Raw genomic sequence first — 17,657 nt, forward strand, 5'->3', positions numbered from 1 at the left:
TTGTTCTCAGTTTCACTTGGATGCAGGCATCCATGGACTTCAACAAAGCTGGACTAAACTGTAAGAGCTGACTCTCTGTCCCACCTTGGAGAGCACTGAGATATTTTTGTTGTGAGGAGCAAGTTGAACAGACAATTGAGAAGACTGTGGCTGATGGGTTTGAAAGTGGCCATTGTACGCAAAGAGTAATGGTTAACCATTTTTTGTTATTTAAGTGCTTGCTGTGTACTGATATTTGTCATTATACAGTGTCCCAAGTACCACTGCCACTACTTTGAGACAAAAAATAGCTGGGTGTCTCAAATACAATGTGAAAGTTGGTAATTTTTGAGATACATAGGGAAAAGCTGTTTATTATATACAAAGATCTGCAATATTGAAAGTGAAAATTTTACAGGCATTTAACAGAAGCAAGATTTTCAGTTAGTATGTGCTTGCACTAAAAAAGACCCAGTTTACACACCTGGAAGTGGACTCTCTAAGTCACTCATATTATTGGTAAATTCAAGGCAGTGGAACTGGATGGAAGTAAAATGTGGAGACACCCTTGTCTGCACCCATAGCTGCTCCAGTGTGTGAGAGCAGTGCAGCCTTGGGCTCCCCATCAGCCAAAAAGGGACGGCAGCTCTAACTCAGCTATGAGGAGTTCATTGAGTTTCAAGTAATTCTGCCATAATTTACTCTAATTATTCTAGTTTTCAACAATGTTTTGTCAAAAATTGGCACATTTTAACTTTCAGTAATGAATGGCACACAAGTACTGCCAGAAATCCCAACTCATACAGCCATCAGTTTTGTCTTCATTTGGCTGTAGCATAGCTTCCTACTCAGTCCAACTGATATGTCCATAGAATTACCCTGCTCATTGCAGGGGAGTTGGAGTAGATGACCTTTAAAGGTCCTTTCCAACCCAAACTATTCTATGATTCAATGATTCTATGAAAATTACAGGGTTTGGATTTTTTTTTTTTTAATATTTACCTCCTGATGCTGAAATGTTGCAGTGTTGCTGGCAGGGTAAGTTTAAGTAGGACCTAAGTGAGGAAAACAGGAAGGAAAGGAGAAGACATGGGAATTATAATGACTTTTTGTGTGTGGGAACTGAGAAAAGTTTTGAGCTCGATCAACCAAGATGAATTTTACTTCTATTACTATGTAAATAGAAGTTCCTGTACAAGTAGGAGCCTTGGTATTACGCATAGAGGTACATGCATGTGTGTCTGCATACATCACCACAACCCCAACCATCAGTTTTCATATGTGATAACTGAGCAACCGTCTCATTGTTACCTTTGTCTTTTTAACTTTTCACTTCCTCTCTTCATCTGCATTTCCTTCTTCCATTAAGTCTAAATATAGACTGTAAGCTGTTCAGAAAGGCTACTATGTTTCCCACTGGTTTTTGAAATGCACTGAGCAAATATTCAGGATTCAGAATAAATTTCTCATTAGCCATTCAGTAGCAGCATGCACTCATGCATGGAGTTGTCTGAAGCTAATTCTCTCAAGCAATGTGATGGAAGTGAATTTTTCCAATAGCATTTACAAGGCAAGATAGGCAAACAGATTTCTGAAGGGTGTTTCATGTAAATAGGAAAGAGAAAATTAAGGTGGAGGTGGAAGGAGGACACAGAAAAGATTATTGAACCTGACATAGCTAGCAAAGCAGAATTAACAGGAAGGCAAACAAATCTGAAATGTCAGAGCAAGGAGGTGATACAAGGTTATGAAAGTAAACATGGGCTTCTAACACAGTTAACCTTATCCCGTTTAATTTTTGATCCAGCATATTACTACCTATATTTTATCCCAGAAATTTTACATTAAAGTGATGTTGGCTTTGGTCTTTTCTCTGTTGTTTGGGTGGACTCCCGGTCCTGTAGAAGGTGCAGCAGTTCTGCCAACAGTGATGTTGCCACAAAGCAGCTTTGAGACCTCAGTTTACAGCGCTTCACATTTCTCATGCCAGCATTTTTAAAAAAGATGTTCTAAATTTTTAAATGAAACATGTTGTCAGGGTGTGCAGAGATGCGATGAGGAAGGCCAATGCCCACTTGGAATTAAATCTGGCAAGGCGTGTCAAAGATAACAAGAAGGGCTTCTCTACATACATCTCCAGTAAAAGGAAGACTGGGGACACAGTGGGGCCACTCCTGAACAAGGAAGGGGCCCTGGCGATGCAGGACGCAGAGAAGGCGGAGTTACTGAATGCCTTCTTTGCCCTGGTTTTTATTGCTAAGGCTGGCCCTCAGGCATCCCAGCCCCCAGAGGTGAGAGAGGAAATCTGGAGAAAGGAAGACCTACCATCGGCTGAGAAGGATTGGGTCAGAGATCACCATGCAAAGTGGGTCCTCGCAAATCCATGGGCCCTGATGGGATGCACCCATGAGACCTGAGGGAGCTGGTGGATGTTCTTGCTGAGCCACTCTCCATCATCTTTGAAAGGTCGTGAAGGACAGGAGAGGTGCCCGAGGGCTGGAGGAAAGCAAATGTCACTCCAATCTTCCAAAAGGGCAAGAAGGACCTGGGGAACTATAGGCCAGTCAGCCTCATCTCCATCCCTGGAAAGGTGATGGAGCAGTTCATCCTGGAGGTCGTCTCCAGGCATGTAGAGGACAAGAAGGTTATCAGAAACAGTCAACATGGATTCACCAAGGGAAGATCATGCTTGACCAACCTGATAGCCTTCTATGATGGATGGTGTGACTAGCTGGGTCGATGAAGGGAGAGCAGTGGATGTTGTCTATCATGATTTCATAAGGCATTCGACGCTGTCTCCCACAGCATCCTCACAGGCAAGCTAAGGAGGTGTGGGTTGGATGAATGGACAGTGAGGTGGACAGAGAACTGCTCAACAACAGAACTCAGAGGTTTGTGATCAATGCAGCAGAGTCTGGATGGAGGCCTGTCACTAGTGGTGTTCCCCAGGGGTCTGTGCTGGGTCCAGTCCTGTTCAGCATATTCATCAATGACCTGGATGATGGGATAGAGTGTCCCCTCAGCAAGTTTGCTGTTGATACCAAGCTGGGAGGAGTGGCTGATACACCAGAAGGCTGTGCTGCCATTCAGCGAGACCTTGACAGGCTCTAAATATCTAAAGGGTGGGTGTCAGGACAATGGGACCGGACTCTTTTCAGTGGTGCCCAATGACAGGACAAGCGGCAATGGGCACAAGATGGAACACAGGAAGTTCCACCTCAATATGAGAAAAGAATTCTTTCCTGTGAGGGTGGCAGAGCAGTGGCACAGGCTGCCCAGGGAGGTTGTGGAGTCTCCTTCCCTGGAAACATTCAAAACCCACCTGGATGCGTTCCTGTGCCCCCTGCTCTAGGTGTCCCTGCTCAAGCAGGGGGGTTGGACGAGATGATCTCCAGAGGTCCCTTCCAACCCCTACCATTCTGTGATTCTGTGATTCTGTCATGTTAAAACAGTATCAGCCAGTGAAAATAAAAAACACAGGAATGAGCTAGGCTTTAAAAGAAACATTTTATTTGGTAAAAAAAAAAAAGTAATAAATTATTTCAAGACAGTTTTCGGTTTGTGTCTGTACATACACAGTATATCCATAACATAGCTGCTATGTAATCTAGGAATTCCATCTGATAATAAGGATTATATGTCAAGTAACAATTTTAAATGAAACAAGCATAATCTTCTACATCTCTCAGTACTGAAATCAACTTGATGGAATTCCTTATTTCTTTTCCCCCAGAAATTAACCAGCAATATCTATTCTGGGTCTTGTGTGCTTGTAGCACCCCTCATGCTTGTTTTGCATCATCTTGGTCAGTGTTTCTCAGCTTTTTTCAGTCAAAGAGCACCTGATAATTTTGGGTTTTTTTCCCTGCAGCATTGGTGTACCAGCTTTTAACTGGTAAAAGTACATTAAGAATGTACACTTACGACTTTATCTTCTGATTTTACTTGCTTCCTTTGCTGTATGCGGAAATCTGTGCAAATGCTTTTGTTTTGTCTGGTTGCATTTTTTTCAGTCACCTGAATTCACTTCCATGTCACCTTCTGAAATCGTATGGATCACCAGGGATCCACAGACTCTGCACTAAGGAAGGTTGATCTAAACCCTGAAACCAGAATAATGATATTGTAACACTAGCATATGTGATATTTGGAAGAAACATGCCAGACATGACGTCGTCGTGGTGCTGCCATAGGTCAAAATCAGCCATGGCCCAAAGAAAAGAATGAAACCATATATTCAACACTCTTCCAAAATACATCAGCTGGGACTACACTGAGATTTTTCACACCAAAATCTAACACACACATATGCCTAGTGTTATGCTTTATCTTGGACTGCCTAGTTTAAACAGCTAAGTGTGTGTTTAATGCCTTGTTGGATTGGTTCTTCAGAGTATTATTCAAGGGCTTGGGAAGCTGTAGACAATCAGTCTGGATTTTGAGCATGTTGATTGCTAAATGAGGCAAGAACAAACAATGTACAACAGACACATAAGAGACCTGTGTTTGAATGCTAATAAATGAGTTGTATTAATTTCTCAAACACAATAAAATATTGCCACTGGTGTGTAGTCTTTAAAATATTTCTACTTCAACTGTCATAAATTTTGTCTGCTTCAGAGAGAAAATAAGCAAATTTTTCTCCCAGCTGTATTTACATATGGGAGAAACAACACCAAAATAAACATGTTTCATGGGCCTCTTATCAGAAGTGATTATTTTTCCCAATTAACTTTCGCACTTATGCGTAAAATCATTATTTAGCGAAACACATGGTGGGAGTAAGACACATAGTCTTCACAGCAGCTTCTAAAGAGATCTCCCCTAATTTTTAGTAAATCAGATTCTCTTCCAGAAATATACAAAGATATTTTCAATACATACAAAGATTGATTTGGGAATCTAGCACCCTATATCCCCCTGGCTTTTCAGAAATAGAACTTGACCATTTTTTAATGTGTTACATATATGAAAATTGCTTTTAAATACTGACCTGGAGGTGACCATTCCAATAAAGAAGGAGGTTAAGGAGATTAAAACTTAACTAGTCAACATCACTAAAGTAGAAATCCCTACTACTGGCTTTGCTTAACAGCAAAGCAGCTCTGTTCTGAGCTGTTCAAGAGCAAATGTTTTCTTCCGTCCTGTTTCTCAATACAGAAAACAGTTCTCAGAACATGCAACATGTCTTTGGCGTCACATCAAAATGTGAAAAATGGAGACCTAACTGTAACTCTTAGCTTTGAGTTGAAAATTATGATAAATTTCAGACCCTACAGAAAGGTACCAAGACATATGTAAGCACCTGTATGAAATAAAGAATGAAATGACAAGACAGCCTTTTGAGCATTGCAGTCTCCTCTCTTGTCACCAGGGCGCTAATGGGATATGCACTCACGCAAGTGAAGACAAAACTGGCGTAACATGTCTTAATTACCTGTGAACTACTGCAGCTTTGTGTTGCTCTGACTCTCCTGACTTAAATGAAAACAAACTTTAAAAACTCCAAGTACTGTACTGCGCAGTAGAATATTGATAAGGGGAATAAATTACAATAAGTACCTCAGTAACTGTACTGATCTCTCTGAATTACACAGTTGCAAAGCTACTTGTTGGTTGCATGCCTTATCCCATGTAATGCTACAAATGAAAAAAAAATTTATAGTACAGCTTAGTGGAGCCATTTTAAATTTTATTTTTACATTGTCTTGCAACAGATTTTGGTATTACTTTTCTTATGACTTCTTTTATAAACCACAACATTTCCTAATACATTTCAAAAAGCTGAAAAATGATCAAACAGTTTTTTCTCTGAATAGTAATTTTTCATCTATGAATGCACAAACATCTATTGCCTGATAAGATTTTTGTTTCTCTCAAGGTTTGTTACAAATACTACTACCCTCTTGTATTAAACAGCTGGAAATTTAATTTTTCTTAATTTTTCTTAACCTTTCTTTCCATCTAATTCATGTTTGTTAGCATGAATAAAGAGTGCAGTGCAAGCTCATTAATAAGAGAACAACCATCATTTTGCAATCTGGGAGGCAGTAAAAACTGTTTATTACAAGGCTGAAGAAATGAAGCAATTTATTCGCCGGGTATTATGACCGTATGTAAGGGCGGTTTATTTACAATGTGAATTTAATGGGCACCGTATGAAAGGCCTGCATCTCCCGGCTGCACTGCCCTCCGCTGCCGACGGTGCTCCCGAGGGCCACGTTCACCATTGCATAACTCTGATCAGCTTTCGCACAGACACCCTCCTAGATCTATTATGATGCTAATGGAGTTTTATTTAATGTGGAAATGACACGTCATTTTTAATGGGTTTCACAACTCCCAAGCCATTTGGCCAAATGACCGTCATGCACTGCAACAGCTATTACTTCACAGCCTTACAAAACTGGGAGTGCACTGGGTGTGTGTGGGGTGTAACAAACTTGTGTTGTGCTGAGCACATTAGGGACACATTGAACCAAATGCACCTCCTTAGAAAAGCACAAACATCAAGACAAGCTTTGGGAAAAGGAAGTTCAAAAATATAAACTCTATTTTCCCGTCCAAAAATGTGCATATCCCTTTTCTCTGCTGATGCAAAGAGCAGGCATCTTTTTTTTTTTTTCATGTTTTTCCTTTCAATTTTGTGAAACGGCTAGGTTCCCACACAGACACATGGCAAATCAGATAGGACTGGCTGAGCCTTTTTTTCCCACCTTTAACACCCAATTCTGCAAGGAACAAAATAACAGTTGGCACTTGCACCACCTGTGGAGCTCCCCAGTGGACTCCCCTACTTTCAAAGCCCTAGCTGCAGCCAGGACATAGGGCTGCTGTTCCCCTGGCATCAGAGCCTCGTGCTCCCCAAGCAGCATTCGGTATTCTAACATTTCTAAAACAGTGGTGTCTGTACATTAAGTGTCTGATCCTACTTCCACTGAGGTCCGTGGGGGTCTTTTGCATTCATTTCAATTAAACTTAGATCAGGCCTTAATGTAGCACCATTCCTATGAGGGTTCCCTGAGGGGAGATCTGAAAATGAAAAAAAAAAAAAAAAGCTAGTTCTACTGTGATTGTTTTTTTTGCATTATTAAGTCTATGAGCAGGTTCTTCACTAAAGGCTCTTCATCTTCTGTGTAGGTACAAAACAGCAGTAAATATCTACAAACATAGATGACTTGGTAAATTAAAATATCTGCCTTCTCAGGATTCCTTAATTAGCAATGTACTTTGAAAAATATAGCAAAATATTTCCAAACTGTATCAAAATATGTTTCCCAAAGTTTACTACAAAATGGAAAGCACTGTCACTTCAAAACTTGCCTCAAGACCCTTGTTCTCCCTCTCTCATTTCCTTTCCAAATATAGTACTGCCTACAAGTATATATCAGAGATCAAAAGAGTATAAGGGAAAACTAAAGATCCTCCTAAAAACTATCAACATCCTTTTTAGCACCACCTGCATCTTGGTTAAGTTCCTTTGCTGTACTGTTAACTCAGGCACCATCCTGAATTACTGTCTGCCCTGCTAAAAATATTAAGAGTTATCAAAAGTACAGTATTGCATTGCCCTTGGCTGCATAGCTGTGGAATTATGTTATGCCTATATTGAAAATATGCCTGGAGCACTAAGGAGACATTCCTTGTCTTGGATCTCAAAACGCTACCTCTGTTGGGACAGAATATTTCAGTATAAATGTTCATTTGGGAAAAATACTGACTATGGCATTTCAGCAAGGAGTGCACAAAGTGACCAGTGTTCATGAAGAAATTTGTGAAGTGTCTTCCATGGGCGCAGGTAAACGGGGACCTAAACATTCAGCAGTGAATTGAGATGCAAGACTGCTACTCTCATAAATAAATACCATCCTCAGAGTGAAACAGTAATTGCTATGATGCATCAACCTAATAAGGTTGCTGAGAAACTGAACAAAAAGCTGCCACTGCTTCACTGAAATCACTAACTATGGTGAGTTGACAGGAGCTAGATTCTTGGTGAGTAGATCTCTCTGCCAAATCTCTTCCCAGGGCCGCAGGTAGAAGAGATAAATGAACTCAATCGAGCTGGTGAATGAAATGCCTTTTTGGTGTGTCTTTCTAAAGAATAAAGCCAAATCCTTCCTGGTGGGACTTCTCCATAGAATGCTGTAGGACCTTCCAGATCTCAGAGTGAAGCGGTCTCCTAAAACATGCTCCTGAGACATGGAGACCTGTGTAAGGATTATAAGCTTTCAGCAATGAATATTCCCAAGTTTCTGATTTTGGAACAAAACCGTTGCAGAGCATCTTGCAGCTAAATGATTATGGCCTTCTCCTAAGAGACAAAACACATCCAGGAGGGTGTGAGCCAGCTGGATGTCCTGGCTGCACATTGCAGATGAGAAGTGGATGCCGTGCTGCTGGCCCAAACACCCTGCCTGTGTTTTTTGTAAGCACTAACCTGGCATAGACACTTACTATCAGGAAATATTTTATGACTGAGAGGCTCAGATGAACAAAAATGTGTCCCTTAGACTGTAGTTAGGTTCCTAAATGTCTCTGTTAAGGTTAAACACTTGCTACTATCACCCTTCAATGATACTTTCTTTGGCTTAGGAGATGTGCCTCATTGTTTCATGTGGTGACTTTTATGAATCTCATTTTTAGATGCCTAATTGCTCCTGACCTTGCAATATTCGCCCTGACATAAGGCAGCATTGCAGGGTTGAGTTTGCAATCTTTCTCACGTGCCTAGTCTCAGCACTTGCAACCTTATTTACAAAAAACCTAGGCTATTAAAGTCAGAGTTGCAAATATATCTGGCAACATTTAAAAGAGACTGTTGCATGTGAAACTCAAAAACTTACCTGAGAAATGGAAGTCCACAGACAATTTTTTTTTGAAACACCAAATGGAAAAATGTAATAAAAAGCTATTTTTAGAAACATTAGAGAATACTGGCATGTTATACAAATGCAAATAACCCACTGAAATTTAAAACAGCTGTAAGTTATTTTCAAGGCACCTTATTTTATAAGTAGCTTTTTAAATGCTCATCCTACATTCACGCTAGTTTAACCATGTAAACAAGTCTATGAAAGCTCAGATTAAGGTCACTTTAAGATCTATGTGCCAAATACTTCAGAAAAACATCATATTACATGGAAAATTCAATAAAGTAAGATAGATCCATCTGCTGCTCAAACAGTTCAATAGATGCTATGGGGTAAATTATTAACATGATGAAGCCTAAAAGAGGTTTTCAAAAATTAGTTTAAAGATAAGTATCATGCAATGCATTAACATTTGGGTTTATCATTCGAACGTGTACATAAATGCTGAAAAAAATGCAAGCCACTATTCCTAGTGCTATCCTATTTTTAAAGGGGAAATCTTTGGAAACAATATTATTTGAAGTTTAAAAACATACTCCATCATTTTCTCCCCCCACACTTAATATTACAATATGGTAGTACATACTTTCTTCACAAGGAAAATGTATAAAATTAATCTTACAATATAAACATTATAAACAACCCTTGAGATATCTTCTGGACACAGAATTTCTGTAAAGACTTAAGTATAACAATCCTAGAATAATTATGTAAAAATATGTACATTCATTCCAATGTCCTTGACCCAAGAAGAAACCCAAGAAAGCTCTACAAAAGTTGCCTGTCAGTCTTATCCAGTTAAGATTATATCCAGCTTTGTTAGTCTTGCTGTATTTCAACATAATCAACAAAAGTTTTACTTGCTTTTGTGTAGGAAGTTCCCAAACTTTTGCATAAATCCTCTCAGCTTGTTTTCATTAGGCTGCAATGGATGATACGCAGTTGAGTTGTAGCTGACCATGTGATTACTCCTGCCGTAATTATTCCCTAAGGTCTTGCTTTTGATATCTGGGAGATGTGAACTGCTGTTGAGTGCATTTCCTGCAGGTTGGCTAGCATTTTCCATCTTGCAGAATGGCTCAAAGCGGCTATAAACACGCCTTTCACTCAAACGAGGTCTTAGCTCCTCTTGGCGTTTTGAGTTTGCCAGCTGTGGTGTCACTGAACTTGCTCTTTGAAGAGTAGAAACAGGGACACTTTCAGGAGTAGTATTTGTGGTGTTTTCCTTTACGTCTTGATACTGAATCTGTTCCGTATTAAATCTTGGGGTAGATGCATCTCCTGCAATTTCTATGAACTTACTTTCAAGGGGGCACAAGAGGGGACACTTTTTATTGCTTTCATCAGATGGAGGTTTTTGAGGTTTTGGTGACTTTGGAGACTTTGGAGACTTTGTTGGGCTCCCAGTGACATCTTCTTTACTTCTGTTTAAGCTACCTTGAGAATTTGATGATGTGTTTCTCTTTCTCCTTGGGGAAGAATCTGTCTTATTCTCAGAAATCTTTGGTTTTTGATTCTCTTCTTCAGAAACCAACGTGTCAGAACTACTACATATTCTGTAAAAGGCAGGACCTTTGTTTTTTGACAAGTTTTCCTTCTTGTCCGGTGTGAGATTAAGAAGCGAACGCAATTTCTGGGATCCTTTCTTTAGAAAACTTGGGGAATTCTTACTTTCTTTCTTTGATGTGGAATCCTTACAAGACTCCTCTTTGCTAGCTTCAGTGAGAGCAGCCATAGAGATTGCCTTGCTAGCAGTCGGGCTCTTTAGCTCTCCTTTGAGGTTCTTTTCCTCCTGTGGTAAGTGGTTGGTCACGCTGTGCAAACTTTTAGAGCTCTTGAGTGTGTCTTCTGGAAGTTTTGGATTAATTGACTGCTTAAGTCTATGCCTAGTCAATGTGCTGTAAACATAACTGGATGTATGTTTGTTGGCACTAGGGTCTAATATGGACTTTGAATTAAACATGGGAAAACTTCTCCTTTTTAACATATTTTCGTTTTGAAGGTTCTTCAAATTTTCTGCATGTTTGTCTGCACACAGTGTTGTGTACAAGTAGAGAGATGAGTCACCCGTTGGATTTGAATTTACACTAGGTTTTGCGTTGTCTGCAATATGAATTCTGTGTTTTTTTGGTGCATCTGGTTTAAGTGTGACATTTGTGCTATGCTCTTCTGAAACATTATCTGTTCCATTTACTACACTTGGAGCATGATTAGATGTTCCTTTAGGTGTTGCACTTCCCTCTGACCCAATTATAGTTGAATTTGAAGAACTTGCACAGCTGCTTACTTCCTGCTGTTCAGGTAAAGTTGGCTGAAACACCAATGATGATCGTAAACGAGAATGAGAATATAGCGCATGAGCTTTAATATTTTCAGCTGTGTCATAGCTATCATATCTGTCACCCAATGCCGACCCATTAGACTCTACTGGATAATCTGATTGATCGTTCAAATACGTCTTAATTCGCCAGTTACGTAGGAATGATTTCGTGGTATGTTCGAGTGTTGGCATCCTTTGCTGCAGATGGCGGATATGATTATCTGTCCCATTGAAAGACCTCCGTACAATTGAATTTCTTTCTGCAAGATTTACCTTTGGTCGTGAAAACTGATCAGCAAAACTTTGCTGGGGCATATTGTAATTATTTGCATACCCTCCTCGTAATGAAGAAACAATACTAAGGCTATCAGATGGCATTTTCCAAGTATTTGATGGATTGTTGGCTCTATTAATAGCTCTGTTGAGCAACAGGTAAGGTGTCCTTTCTGGCTTCTCCCCAGCATAACTATGTCTCTTCCAGTGCTCATTTTTTTCACTAGGTTGATACTGCTGGATTGGATTTTGCATATTAAACCCTGGATGAAATGGCTGTGTATTATAGGCATGATTTCTCAAGCCATATTTATCTATTTCATTTACTGCATATCTTCCACGCGTTTTCCAACAAACAGGATCTATGTTATGAACCTTGTCTTGCCTACCAAAAAGGTTTCTTTGGCTAGAAACTGAAGCCAAGGAAGACACTGAGTGTTGGTATGTATCATTATCCCAGAGTGTCCTGCGACTGTTTACCCGCACTAATTCTGGGGCAAATGAACTAGGAACTGAAGAACGGGCGTACAGTGTCCTGAACTCCTCATCAAAGGATTCAACCAGCTGTCCTGTGATAACTTGAACCATACTGAGGTTGGTTTTTTCAAATGACCACATAAAGCTGAAAGAAGAACAAATGACCATCAGAAACAGTTCTTTTGGACTAAACTTTTGCACTGGTCCTTCTTGATATGAAAGCTTTTACACAAATCTGTGTTTTGTACAAATGCCTTCTAAACAAATAAATAAACTGTGGGCACGAATTTGGATTTGGAAGGTCTAAGCTAATACCAGTCGAACCCAGCTGGAGACTTTCCAATGCTTTCAGTGGGAGCAGGAATGAGTCTGTAACTATTTAATTGCCCTTATAAAAGTGGATATTGCAAAAAGCATTCACAAATGCAGAACAGTGGAGGACAAATACCTTTCAACAGTTCCGAATGTACTTCACTCTAAACACATTTTCAAAAAGATGCATCTCAGAACTGTTAAAAAGTTAAATTTTCTACTATGCACAGCAGATTGGATATGAACATTTCTTTTAATTGCAATGATGGTATTCTGATTAAGGAAATTTTCCTCTTTCCTATTGTACTTAGAAAGGCTGAACACTTGCTTAAAGCTAAGTAGCTATAGCTACTTTACACCTACAAAATGAGATAAAACACATTAACATGTACATTAAGGATGTTTCAACAAGCCTAATATAATGGTGCTGAAAGCATGCAATTTGTAGATTGCAAAAAAAGAAAATATTTGTTTTGCAGTCCTATTTTCATGAAAAAAAAAGTGAAAAAATTAAGTCAATGAACTTGTTTTATTTGCATTTGTCTTCTGGATGTTAGAAAATAGGCTTGTTGTAATCACATAAATAGCTTACTGATTTTTTTTTCGTTAGTTTTGTATTTTTCAGGATATAATAGCGTGCAGAGATTAAATCAAATCATGCTGCATGAGGTTTTTCTATTAATTTTTACAATTAAGCATAATATATTTTGTAATATTTGGTAAAAACCTAAACTTTAAATTGAGTTCAGAGAGCAAGAATTCAGAAAGACTCATCTTTCCTGTTATAAATCACTAGATTCTTTCACAAAATAAGCTTAATTTCTACAGAAATTGATGATTCCAGCCCCTGTGGTGCCAGGTCTTAAAGCAGTGTTATTTTTCAAAATGAAATGAGAAAAACTATCACATTCTCACAGACTGTAATACTGTGTGCAGATGTCAAAGCAGGCAGACTCTCCCTGAACTCTCTTACGCTGATTCATTTATGAACTTGTCACTTACTTCACTACCATTTATATACATCAGTCTGAATCTGGGGCTGGTCAAGTCTCAGAGGAAATAAAAAGCCAGATTTTTGAAAGAATACAATGGTGGAAATCTATCAAAGTCAGTGGCTGTGGACCTGGCACCCAGGCATTACGCTGGCAGAAACGAATTCAGTAGGCCAAAGGAGAGAAGTATAGCATGAAAAGAAGGAAAATATTTAATAATGTGTGAGATAAAACTGTCCCTGCTTTAACTTAGATTTTTTCCAGCTCTGCAAAGCTGTAAGGTCTTCCAGCCTATGCTTTGCACAGATACACTGGAAATAAAATGGAAAGTAGAATAAAGAAACTTAGCCAAATATAAAGAGAGACTATGTCAGCTTAGCTTGGGCTATTCTGAATTTGACTGTGATACACTACAGAGTGCCATAGAATAGGTCTATAATGTTAGCTTTAGAAGATTATTAGGAGGAGGAACTATCCAAGAGAGCTTATGAAATAATTTTGGCAGCCTTTTCTGGAGTGAATGTTAAACAAGAATAATTCAGACAATATAAGACAAATCAGGACTCTTCTCCCTTTTTAGCAAGTCTTCAGCTATAGCAGAACGTATATCCTTTATTTCTTATTTGTGAAAAACTAACAGAGGATCTCAAAATCTGGCTCCGTGTTAGGCTAGTTAGCAATAAGTATCTATGATAACTTGTTAAATTACAGAAAAGATAATCAAATTTGCCCATGGAGTTCCCTGGAAGAATTTTCAAAAATAGAGAAAAAAACAAATATGTAGTAGGTACAGAGGTACAGAGGTACAGAAATACAGAGATGACAGGTTTTCTACGGCCAACTCAGTGACTGATCTTACCTGTAAGAACCATATATGACTTTCTTACAGTCAACAAGAATAAATTTTTGTTCCATTTTTCCATGGAATTTTGCTCCTGTTTTAGAATAGTAATCTTGTCCTTTTACTGTCCGCACCCTCATGTTCTGAAAAAGACGATTGGAATACTTTAGTTAGTATACTATATTCCATATTTAGCATCCAGGGGTTAAAAGCCAGAGGTACTGTAGGAGAAGAGTTATATTCTTGCATATTAATAAACTCTGCAGGGAAGTAAATCAAACTTGTACTCTAGGCACCCAAAATGGCAAGTTATTGCTTTGTCTTCAAGACCAGTGAGATTCCATAGGCCACAGAAAATGAAATTCCTCTTCTTCCATAGCCACCACTCCCAGAAATGAGATTCTTGCACAAGAAGTCTTTGACAAGAGAAAGAAGTCTTGTACTGTAAAACAAAAAATTCTTTTCATAATCTGATGTACAATATTTATAAGATTTCCAAGCATCTCAGCTAATCAGAGACATCTAAAGAGCCAGGATCACTCTTATTTTAATAGAACAAGGCTGCTATATCTAGAAATACAGACACCCCACTCTGAGATGATCCATTGAATGATACCACCTGGCACCCGAATCCCTTGCAGTTTTACCACCAGTAAGATTTCTCAGTCAGCCTCACGCCATGGGATCAATCACATTTCTAAATTCAGAGGTGCTATCACAACACGCATAGGTAGCATGAACTCTACACAGCAGTTAAGTTTGAATTCTACTGAGAAACTTCATGTTTTACTCATGCAAACTCAGTAAATTGCACTTGGGAAATTTTCCATGTTGGATCTCAAAAATGTGGTCAGTTTTTCTCCCAGACTGTGGATGAAATTGATTCATCTAAGCCAGTGTCTTCTTTTATTTTCCTCTCTACTGTCACTTGGGTTTTTAAGCTCCTAGAAATAAAAAATTCAAAAGAAGTGTTACAACACCTTCTGGACTGTACTAATAATAATTTTCAAAAAGTTCTTACATGGATGCAGAATAAATATGAAAGAATTTATCAGAAATCATTATAGAAAAATAAAAATCTACATTCAATGCACAGCTACCTCAGGTGTCTGTGAGATACAAAATGCTTCACAAGACATAAAAATAGCTTGGAATATAGCTGTGAATGATCACAATATTTACTGTAGTTTCTAGCCTTGTAATATTTGTTCTAGCAACACTTATGTGTGGTAATTTAAAAGTATTCCAGAGGGAGTGAAATACGTAGTTTAGCATTGACAGTAAGAAAACAGAATCTATAGGTTTATTACTTAGACTGTATATATGGAAATAGTGGAATATAAGACTTGTGAATACTGAGAGATGCCTTGCTTCATTGGGCTGCTGCAAGGACAGGCTGAAAATCACAGCAGAGATGTGCTCTGTAAAGGCCAGGTAGAGATGGATTAGGGCTGTTCATGATGCAAAATGAGTAAGATTGTTTACAGGGTAAATTCAGCAAAATCAGGGGGATAGAATAGAATAGAATAGAATAGAATAGAATAGAATAGAATAGAATAGAATAGAATAGAATAGAATAGAATAGGATATTTCAGTCGGAAGGAACCTACAATGACCACCTAGTCCAACTGCCTGACCACTTCAGGGCTGACCAAAAGTTAAAGTATATTGTTAAAGGGCATTGTCCAAATGCCTCTTAAGCACTGACATGCATGGGGCATCGACCACCTCTCTAGGGAGACTGTTCCAGTGACTGATCACTCTCTTGGTAAAGACGTGCTTCCTGATGTCCAGTCTAAACCTCCCCTGGTGCATTTGAACCATTCCCACGTGTCCTGTCACTGGATACCAGGAAGAAGAGATCAGCACTTCCCTTTCCACCTCCTGTCCTCAGGAAGCTTTAGAGATGTTTAAACTTGCAAAAGTATTTAAAATTCCAGTCTATAAAGATGATAAGTTTGCAATACAGTTACATAAACCTTTACGGGCTATGGGAGCACTTACCTAAAACATATAAAGTTCTAACAGAGAGAGGTTGTAGGAGTTTAAATGACAGTGTCCACTACAATCCAATGAGCTTTATCCTTCCAAACAGAATATCCAAAATCCATGAAACGAAAGCACATTTCCAAATAACACATGCTTTCTAAATCAGTAGATATTTCACTGCTGGTATCTTAAAACTTTTCTCAAAAGAAAAATCAAATCAAAGAAGCAAGAGCTACACTTAAAAAGCCGCTGAGTTGGCAAATTATGGCTTAACTCAAGCTATCCAAGTTCTTTAAATTTTATTTAGTAGGTGAGTTTTTACTTAGTATTTTTGTCAAGCTGTGTTTGAACAAAAATGCAACTCAGTTGCAATCTACAAAGGCAGCATTTAAAAATTATTTTTGTTTGTGACCTAAATGTCTTGCAAATGTGCTAGAAACAAAACATAAAGTTTCTCTCTTAATTAGATCAATAAAAGAAGTATTATCGTAAATGCTGTAAAATTTTAAAAGGTAAAAATTTCTGAAATGAAAATACAGGTAGATGCTTAGGTCTATTTTCAGAAACAGCTAAAAAAGAATCAATAACAGCCCAATTTTCCTGCTTTTCCAGTGTGGTTTCTGTGGAACTTTGAACAAGCCAATCCCACTGAGGAAAATTATTCTTTCTCCAGCAGCTACTCAGGCTTTAAGTAAAAGCAATTAAATAAAAAGCTTTTATTTGAAAGTTAAATAGTGCGGGAAAAGTAATTCCTGAAAATGAAAAAAGAAAGTACTGGAAATCACCCATTCTAAAGATTATCACAATAGTAAAATCTTATTTACTATAAAATGTCAAGAGTTAGTCATGAAATTTGCATTTACTTCAGTGACCGTTTTACCCAAATCTATATACCATGTAATTTTATTTGCATGTCAGATTTATATTTAACTATATTAAATTATATTTATACCATTATAATTTGAAAAGATAACTTGAGAGGCAACTTATACATTTTCAAATAACCATAACAAGTAATGCTGGGCTAAAGACAGGCCAGCTGAACACATCAAATTTTATTGAGATAAGGCCTGATTGGTACTGGACAGGATATCAATTGGGAATCTGGAACGCTGAAGGCACAAGCAAGGGTAATGGCTTGCAAATTACCATACTATACAGAAAAAAAAAAAAGCTTTGCCTTAGGTTGAAATATAACTTCAATAGACATATCTAAAAAAGGAACAAAATTTACATCAAATTGCTGTTTAAAGAAACAAACATAGTCACTGCTTCCTCTGTTCTCCTTTTTCTTTTCCTTCTCTTCAGTATTATTCCTCCTGCAGCTTTCTATCCTGCTTCCTTAATCCTGCCAACTCTTTCCCTGTCTCGGTAGGTCATCCACTCAAAGACAGGAACACGGCCGCATTACAAAGGCATGTCCCAGACATCATACTCACCTTTCTTACATAACACTTCCTTTTCCTCTACAGTTCATCTGGCATTCTTCACCTACTTCAAACCCTCTAATCAGGTGCCAGGGGTGCCCAAAATACAGACAATATTTGAGGATATATAATAAAAATGCATTCCACTTAGGATTAGAAGCAGTAAATATATTC

General features: G+C 38.4%; 1 protein-coding gene across 1 annotated transcript in view; it reads right to left on the bottom strand.

The window, feature by feature from the left end:
- Positions 1 to 3,467: 3,467 nt before the first annotated feature.
- FAM83B (family with sequence similarity 83 member B) overlaps positions 3,468 to 17,657 on the bottom strand; it is a 56,247-nt gene continuing 42,057 nt past the window's right edge. The window contains exons 4-5 of the mRNA XM_064447892.1: positions 14,086 to 14,210; positions 3,468 to 12,067 (exon numbers count right to left, since the gene is read on the bottom strand). Of these exons, the coding sequence (XP_064303962.1) occupies positions 9,709 to 12,067; positions 14,086 to 14,210 (2,484 nt within the window). The 3' untranslated portion in view covers positions 3,468 to 9,708. The remainder of the gene's footprint in view (positions 12,068 to 14,085; positions 14,211 to 17,657) is intronic.

The sequence above is a fragment of the Phalacrocorax carbo genome, chromosome 3, assembly GCF_963921805.1.
Source record: "Phalacrocorax carbo chromosome 3, bPhaCar2.1, whole genome shotgun sequence".
Lineage (NCBI taxonomy): Eukaryota > Metazoa > Chordata > Aves > Suliformes > Phalacrocoracidae > Phalacrocorax > Phalacrocorax carbo.